The sequence below is a fragment of the Fonticula alba genome (genome assembly GCF_000388065.1).
Source record: "Fonticula alba strain ATCC 38817 unplaced genomic scaffold supercont2.8, whole genome shotgun sequence".
In the NCBI taxonomy this organism is placed as follows: Eukaryota; order Rotosphaerida; family Fonticulaceae; genus Fonticula; species Fonticula alba.
In genome coordinates, this window is record NW_009242978.1 from 77,320 (window position 1) to 85,377 (window position 8,058).

Here is an 8,058-nt window from a genome sequence, read left to right on the forward strand (position 1 = left end):
GGGGGGGGGGGGGGCACCGAGACAGAAGCAGCCGAATTCAGCCCCAGCGGCGGTCAGTGATGCGGGGCGATTTGGCGCGATGCCAAGGCAAGCTCTCTCCCCTGCAGAAAAAAGCACCCGGAAGAGACCGCCCCCCCAAAAAAAACACCCCCCCAGAACGTACTGTTCTTCCGAGCACTGCTGGGAGCAGGGCTGGCGCCGCCGATCTGCAGCTGCCTCAGGGCCAAAGCCTGCTGGATGAGCTTATTCGACATACTGGGAAACTTGGCGAAGGGAGGACAGGAGGCAGGGGGAGATGGAAGCGCGGAGGGGGACGGGGTCGGCGAAAGGGAACTGCAGTGTGTGCGTGTGTATGAGGGGGGGATGGGGAGGAGTGTGTGAGGGGGGGGGGGGGGGGGGGGGGGGGGGGGGGGGGGGGGGGGGGGGGGGGGGGGGGGGGGGGGGGGGGGGGGGGGGGGGGGGTACTCTTGGCCACCGGTGCGCGCGCGCACACACACACATATGCAGCCGGGTGGCTTTTCTCCGCCCCCGATGGGCCGATCGTTGGCACTCAGCGCCACGTGCCATGCCCCTGGCCGACAGCCGGGCGGCTTTTCCAATCGGCCGGGAGATCTCCACTCGGGGTGCGCCAGGGCGGGGCCATCACCACACCGCCAGGGAGCCTGCCGATTGGGCGTGGTGCCTGCCGCTCGCTTTTGCTCGTTTCCTCCCTCGGGACGACGTATGTCGGGATGCACGCCGCCGGGCCGGCGGGGCTCCCAGGCACCCGCCTCCACCTCCCCCTCTCCCTTCCGGTCATAGGGTCCCCCTCGCTTCGCCGGTTTGTCGCCCCCCTTCCGCCCCTGTTTGTTTCTCTCTCTCTCTCTCTCTCCCTCTCTCCATCCCCCTTCTCCTGCCGATTACCATGGCCAAGGACACCTCCTCATCGCCGGCGAAAGCCGACCGGAAGTCGCGCGACCGCTCGTCCAAGCGGGCCGAGAAGGCCAAGGACGTCATGGCTGCGGATGAAAGCAAGTCCTCGCGTCGGGCGCTGCGTGATTCCGAGGCGGTGGCCCTAGAAGCGAGGGCGTCCGAGTCCAAGAGTTCCAGCAAGAAGGACAAGAAGAAGTCCGATGACAAGAAGAAGTCCGATGACAAGAAGGACAAGAAGTCCGATAAGAAGGACAAGAAGTCCGACAAGGAGAAGTCCGACGCCAAGAAGGACAAGAAGAAGTCCGATGACAAGGAGAAGTCCCACGACAAGAAGGACAAGAAGTCCGACGCCAAGAAGGACAAGAAGGCCACGAAGGAGGAAGAGCCCAAGAAGCGCAAGCGCTCCGATGAGGACTCCACCCCGGCCCCGGCCCCGGCCCCGGCTCCGGCCCCGGCCCCGGCCCTCGACCGGAGCATGCTCGTCGGCATGTCGGCCGCCGAGAAGCGCAAGCTCCTGTGGGCCAACCGCAAGCCCGCCGCCGGTGCCGCCAGCGCCGCCGCCGCCGCCAGCAGCCCCGCCACCCCCGTACGTCGCGTGTCCGCTCGCGCCCTCTTCCTCTCTTCCGCTTGCTCCCCCCCCCCCCTCCATCTCCATTGGTCTGCGCGGGTGCCCATCCGAGCATGTCCCGCCTCGCACACTTACCACCGTCTCCTCCCCCGCATTTGCCCTCCGATCAGAAGAATGCCTGGAACTCCGCGCACCTGGGCACCGGCGAGCGCACCGCCAAGTTCCTCAAACTCATGGGCGCCGGTGATGCGGCCGCCAAGAAGGCCGCCGAGGGGGGCGGCGGCTCGCGCCGCAGCGCCGCCCACCAGGCCGACATTCTCCGCGACCTCGAGGACCAATACGAAGCCGGTCGGAAGTTCACCTACTCCGGGTCAAAGTCCCTCGGCCTCGGCAACTGAGCAGGGCGCCCCTCTCCCCCCCCCTCCCCCCTCCCCCCTCCCGCCCCGGGGCAGCCCCCCTCGGACGTGCCCTACTGTTGACCGAAAAAAATAAAACACCCCCTGCTGCGCACGCGCCCTGGGGGCGTCCATTCCTTGAGCGTGTATTTCGGCTCCCCTCTGGGCTCGCTCTGCTCGGGCCTTTCAGCGCGGCCGGCCCCTCACCTTAGAGCTTTGTCCTGCCGGCCACCGTGCCGGTGGCGAAATAGTGCATCGCCCGGTAGATGTCCCCGTCGAATCTGGCACACCATCGAAGGGGTCACCCGCCCACACCCGGTCAGTCCTCAGACAGACTCATGCGTTGTTTTTTGTCCCCCCCCCCCTCTCGACCGTCCCTCGGACCGTGGCCGCTCCCCCCTCGCCCCGGGTATTGCCAGGAAAAAAAAAAGGCCCAAACCGACCGGGCCCCCGGCCCGTGGGCATCCGCGCACCGGCCAATGCAGCTGCCCAGCTCCTCATCCGAGTAGTCCCAGGCATCGGCCAGGGTCAGCAAATCCGGGGCCACATCCTCGGCCAGGGTCGCCAGGGCAATCGGCGCCTCGGCCAGCAGCGCCCCCCAGGCCAGGGTATTCTCAACCTGCAGGGCCTCTGTCCAGGCGGCCGACTCGCCAAGGTCCCGGCTGTCCAGCTGCGCGGCCGGGGCCCGGTCATGCTGCGGCCAGTGGCAGTAGAAGATGTCACGCAGCCGGCACAGCCGCTGTGCCATCACCCACAGGGACGCCTCCTTGCCGGTGTCGACCGCCGGGACCCCGAGTGCGGCGTAGCGCTCCAGCAGCGCCTCGATGGCCCGCTGCATGGTGCCCAGCAGGAGGTAGTTGGCGTGGCCGCGGGCGGCGGCCACCCCGAAGATCCCGGCCTTGGATAGGGCCTCGGAGACTGGTTCAAGTGCCGGTCGGCGCATTTCCCCTTGGTCAATCACAGCGCGCACGGTGGTGGCCGGCGGTGGCATCGGAAGGGCGACAGAGGGCCGGCGAAGGCCAGAAAGAGAGAGAGAAAGAGAGGCAGGAAGAAGGGGAGAAAGGAAATGCACAATGCACATCGCGGAGCGCCCGGCACACGTACAACCCATGCCGGCCAGGAGGTGGTCACGGACCACGTGCGCCAGGCGCAGCGTCTGCCGGTGACACATCCAGCCCATGGCGGCCACCTGGTGCTTGCCGCGCTTGACGTCCGCCCGCAAGGCCGCCTCGGTGACCGGGGCCCCGGGCGCCGGCAGCCGGGCAAACATGCGCCCCTCGTCGGCCTCGGCCAGGGTCTGCCGCAGGCTTCGGGCATCGATGTGCAGGTAGTCCACCACCGACCGGCCGCCCTGGGCAACGCGGCCAACCTCCTGCACCAGGAAGCGCGCCGCCTGCAAATCGAGGACCACATTATCACCCTGGACGGCGCGTGCGAGGCGGGCACACCGGCATCAGTCGTCGGCCTGCCTGGCTATGCGCCGGCGATCGCGGGGCACGCCGGGGCGGGCAGTGGATCGGCCGCATGCGCGAGGACCCCCCCCCCCCACACACACACACCCTGTCGCCTGGACATCGGCACGACCGCGAGAGCATCGGAGGGCGCAAGAGCAACAAAAGGCACACAAACACACATACACACACACACACACACGTTGGCGCCGAGAAGGGGCCCCCATGCAAGCACATGCCCCCCCCCCTCCCTCCTCCCCCGCCGCTGATCGCCGGATGCCTGCCCCCGCCCATCGCCGTGGTGGCGCACCTCGAAGACAAGCGCCGCGCTGGCCTCCTGGCTGAGGCGCGTCAGGCCGCTGTAGTCGGCGAAGCCGTGGCCGCCGCAGTGCCGCTGACACACGCGCACCCCCTCCAGGGCCAGCCGAGTGCCGGCCGACTTCAGCAGGCACGAGTTCACATGGACCAGGTGCCCCAGGCGCACGGTCTGCTGTTCGGGATCGCCATCCGCACCGGGCCCCGGCTCCATGCCCGGGCGGCCGCCAAACTGCTGGCCCACCCACTGCTCGGCCATCAGGCGCGACTCGACCGACCCCATGAAAAGGGCATAGGCGGTGGCCATCGTCTCGGCCAGGACCTGCCGCTGCAGCGGGTAGTCCGCGATGGCGTTCTCCCGGCGTCCGGGGCCATGGGCCGTCTGCCGGCGGACTGGCACGCCCCCCCCCCCCCCCCAGGCCCGGGTAAATAGTTGTAGCCGCGCATGCACATGCACATGTGGGCCCGCACTTGAAGGGTCAGTCATCGTCCGGGACACATTGCGACGGCGGCCCTCCCGCCGGCCGGGCGTGCGGCGCTCTGCCGGCGCAAAAGACGACACAAAGATGGGCAGGGAAAGTGGCGCCCTCGCGGCTGGCCTCGCGGCCCCATGGCCGCCTGGCCCAGCGGCCCCCGGGCCCGGGGGTTGACGCACCGGTGGAAAACCGCACCGCAATGGTGACCGCCTTCGACAGGTGGAAGGTGCTCAGGGCAATCAGCCCCGACCGGGCCAGGGTCATGGCCAGCGCCTCCAGCCGGGCGCTGTTGCCACGCCGGCCAAAGGCCCCGGTGCTCGGGTCCACCTGGCCGCTGGTCGGCAGAAGCGCCCCGTGCGGCACGCGCACATTGTCTGCCCACGCGCCGGCATGGTCAGCACCCTGGGGGCAGGTGGCCGCGCGAAGGGCAGCCACGGCGGGCGGGGGTGGAGAGAAAAGAAAGGCCAACGCAGCAGAAGGCCGAGCGCAGGTAGCCGCCCCTGTCCCTCGCCCGCTCTGCGCGGCGCCGGCCCCGCCGCCCCCCGCGGTCGCGCACCTAGCGCCATATACCCGTTGTCCGTGTCATTGAGGCCGGCCTTCGGGCCCAGATCGCCCACGCGGAACCCCGGCAACGGGCGCCGGGTGACCGGGTCCCGGAAGTGCACCAGGAACAGCTGCGGGCCGCGGTCGACCAGGCCGACGTCCGGCAGGCGCCGGTCGGCCCCGGCCGGCGGGGCCTCCGCCCCCGGGGCAAACAGCCGCGCCACCAGGATACAGTGCGTGGCCGTGCTCCCGAGCCCACTGCCAGGGGCGTGGCCCCGCGCATGCAATGGGCGTGTGTGCGTGTGCGTGTGCGTGTGTGTGTGTGAGTTTCCGCGCATGCGCGCGCGCGGCCCAGTGCGCCGGGCCGGGACGCGTGCCCGCGCCCGGGCCCCCGGCCGGCAACAGTCCCCCCTCCCCCCCCCCCTGCCCCCCCGCGATCGCGGCGAAATGCCCCGACACCGCAAGAACAGGCCCAAGCCGGCGACAGGGACTCTCGGCACACACACGGCCCCGGGCCCACGCACCCAGGCCACCACTTGGTCGCCGTGGCGGTCGGCGTGTGGAGAATGAACTCGCCGGACTGCCGGTCGAAGATGGCCGTGGTCTCCATCCCCCGGACGGCGGTCCCATGGCCGAGCTCCGTCTGGGCCAGGGCCCCGGCCACCCGCGGCATGCCGGCCTTGCGCAGGGCCCGCAGCAGGCCCCCCATGGAGGTCTGCGCCTCGCGCAGTTCGCCCAGCGTGGCGGCCCCGGGGAGGGCCGGGCTGCGGGCCCCGGGCCCGGGCCCGGCCGGCAGCGAGGCGGTGTGCCGGGTCCCGGCCACGGCAGCCAGCAGCCGGTACTCGGCCGCCAGGCGAGCGCGCTCCTGCTCGTCGTCGGCCCGGAGCCCGGCCAGGAGGCGCTCGCGCTCGGCCGGCGCGCACAGCAAGCCGCACGTCTCCAAGAACAGCAGCATGTGCATCTGCACCGAGGAGGAGCTGCCCAGCAGCAGCCGCGCATACGACGCATCCTCCAGCGTGCAGAAGCCATATGCCCGGACGACGCTCATCAGCCGGCGCTGGATGAGGAAGTGCAAGTCCACCATGTCCCGGCGGCCGCCCGGCAGCCCGGCCTCGGCCAGGTGCTCGAGCCGAAAGCGCGACTTGAGGAAGGCCCGGATCAGCGGGTCGGCCATGACCACCCGGCGCAGGCGCCGGCGATGCTCGCTGGCCGGCAGCAGGTCCGCCAGGAAGCGCGACCCGGCCTCCAGGTCGCCGGCGTCGGCCGGGCCGCTGGGCGCCACCCGGGCCAGCATCCCGGTCTCCGGGCCCAGCGCCGCGGCCGGGTCGAAGGGCACCCCGGTCAGCGGCCGCGCCACCGTGCCCAAGTGCCCGGCCATCGGCGGCCGGCTCCGGCGCCAAAGCTCCGCCCGCATGCCATCCATGTAGAGGGTGAGGTCGGCGCTGCGGAAGCGCCCCCGGCGCCGGGCCGCGTGCATGTCCTCCCGCGGGTCGGTCCCATACGAGGGGGACACCTTGAGCATGGCCGACAGGGCCTCGGTCTGCAGGCGCAGGGCCTGGTCATTGGCGCGCACCCGGCTCCCATTGGGGACCGGTGCGCGGACCACCTCCGGCAGTTGGGTGCCCGGCGTGTGCGCCTCGGCCGTCTTGCTCACGGTCATGGCTTTGGGCGGGGGGCTGTCTGCGTGTGTGTGTGTGTGTGTGTGTGTGTGTGTGTGTGTGTGTGTGTGTGTGTGTGTGCTTGTGCGTGTGCTTGTGCGTGTGCTTGTTTACGGCGCTGGGCAAGAGGAAGCTCAGACAGAGGAGGCGAGGGGCGGACAGAGAGAGAGAGAGAGAGCGAGAGAGAAAGAACGGAGGCAACCGGCAGGTTCCCTAGCGTGGTGTGTCTGCCGTGTGGCCTGGCCCACGTTCCACCAGGCAGCCCGCCCATCAAGGGACGTTTCGCCCGGGACCGGGGGGAGGGAGGCAAGATCCGCAAGACACAGCCGACACACATCCCCCCCCCCCCGGGTGCACGTCGGGGGCCAGCGCCCTTTGGGAGTTGCGCCCCCGTTGACACCCAAGAACCCGCGACACTACTCGGGGCGGGCCGCGCTCCTGGCCTTGTCCTGCGACCCCAGCCAGGGCGCCTGGCTTGCGGTCCCACAGACGTGTAGGAAGACCGGGCGCGGGGGAGGCCCTCGCCAGGAGAGGGGGGCTGGGCGCCTGGTTCTCGCGTCGCCAGGGTTGCCCACAATCTGCTCGCTGTCCGGCCCACAATGCGGCGCCTCCCGCACGGAATTCCCCCCGGCCCGACATTTGACGCATCGACGCGCCCCCCGGCCCGGACGTCCGAGGCCTTAATTGTGCCCCATTCAGTTACACCCGGCTGTGCCCGCCGGCCGGCCGGGGCCTTGTGCTGTCGGATCGCGGGCGCGCCTGCACGAGGCGATCCCATGGAACCGTGATACCCCCTCACGTGCCACACTCCAGAACCCGCCCGGCCCAGCCGGCCGACTGACACACCCGGGGCACACACACTCGCACCACACAGATGCCCCGGGCGGTGTGAAAGGGACACCCCCTTGTTCCGTGTGTGCGTATGTGCGTGTGTGTGTGTGTGTGTGGGCGGGCGGGCGGCCGGCCGGCGGGCGGGCGGGCGTGTCCCGACGGCAGGTGGCCCAGGGCAGACGACAGAGCCCCCATCGGGGGATAGCGCCCGCCGGGCCGCCCCCTGCGCGGGGCTTTTCCGGTCCCCGGCTCGGCTAACCCGAGGGGATGACCCGCGCAGCTGGGGGGCATGAGGCGATGCCGCGACGACTCCCAGTCACCGCATCCCCCCTTAGCCAGCGGGGAGGATACGCTGGTCAGCCTCCCCCAGGGGGGGGGGGGGGGGGGCCGGCGCTCGGGTGAAGGGCACCCCCGGTGGCTGCCGCGCCGCTCCGGACCCTCCACAGTCACCTGGCCCTTCCACACGCCCTCTCCCTCGCCCCCCCTCCCCCCCCACCCCCTTGTCGCCCTTCCGCCACCATGCTCTCCCGCTCCGCCACCAGCATTGCCGCCGCCGCCGTGCGCGCTGCCGGCCGCCCGGCCGCCAGCCGTGCCCTCGGCACCTCGGCCTGGGCCAACCTGAACCTCGTCGCGCCGGACAGCGTGCAGGAGCCCCTGTCGCTCTTCCACCTGACCGAGTCCGAGCAGATGATCCGCGACTCGACTCGGCGCTTCGCCCAGGACGTCATCAAGCCCCTGGTGTCGGAGATGGACGAGCAGTCGACCCTGAGCCCGACGGTTCTGTCGGGCCTCTTCGAGCTTGGCGTGCGTCCACCGCCACCCGCCGTGCCCCGGCCCGCCCGGCGATCGGCCGCCCGCTGGTGTTCTTCTTCTTTTTTTCTTCTCTCTCTCTCTGACCCCCACTGTCAT

At 70.8% G+C, this 8,058-nt stretch overlaps 4 protein-coding genes across 4 annotated transcripts in view; 2 read left to right on the forward strand and 2 right to left on the reverse strand.

Annotated features, from left to right (window-relative positions):
- H696_04697 (hypothetical protein) overlaps positions 1-394 on the reverse strand; it is a 1,391-nt gene extending 997 nt beyond the window's left edge. The window contains exon 1 of the mRNA XM_009498559.1: positions 164-394. Within this exon, the coding sequence (XP_009496834.1) occupies positions 164-254 (91 nt within the window). The 5' untranslated portion in view covers positions 255-394. The remainder of the gene's footprint in view (positions 1-163) is intronic.
- Positions 395-904: 510 nt separating this feature from the next.
- H696_04698 (hypothetical protein) lies at positions 905-1,878 on the forward strand (the record flags this gene model as incomplete). The annotated part of the gene is made up of 2 exons (XM_009498560.1): positions 905-1,498; positions 1,651-1,878. The coding sequence occupies 2 exons, from the start codon at positions 905-907 to the stop codon at positions 1,876-1,878; spliced, it is 822 nt and encodes a 273-aa protein (XP_009496835.1).
- Positions 1,879-2,083: 205 nt separating this feature from the next.
- On the reverse strand, positions 2,084-6,320 carry H696_04699 (hypothetical protein; the record flags this gene model as incomplete). Its single annotated transcript, XM_009498561.1, has 7 exons — positions 2,084-2,156; positions 2,349-2,793; positions 2,980-3,295; positions 3,637-4,034; positions 4,297-4,491; positions 4,674-4,918; positions 5,185-6,320. 7 exons carry the CDS (start codon positions 6,318-6,320, stop codon positions 2,084-2,086), a joined length of 2,808 nt encoding a protein of 935 aa, XP_009496836.1.
- A 1,348-nt stretch (positions 6,321-7,668) lies between these two features.
- H696_04700 (acyl-CoA dehydrogenase) overlaps positions 7,669-8,058 on the forward strand; it is a gene marked incomplete at both ends in the record, with an annotated part of 2,620 nt that continues 2,230 nt past the window's right edge. Inside the window, one exon of the mRNA XM_009498562.1 lies at positions 7,669-7,953. Within this exon, the coding sequence (XP_009496837.1) occupies positions 7,669-7,953 (285 nt within the window). The remainder of the gene's footprint in view (positions 7,954-8,058) is intronic.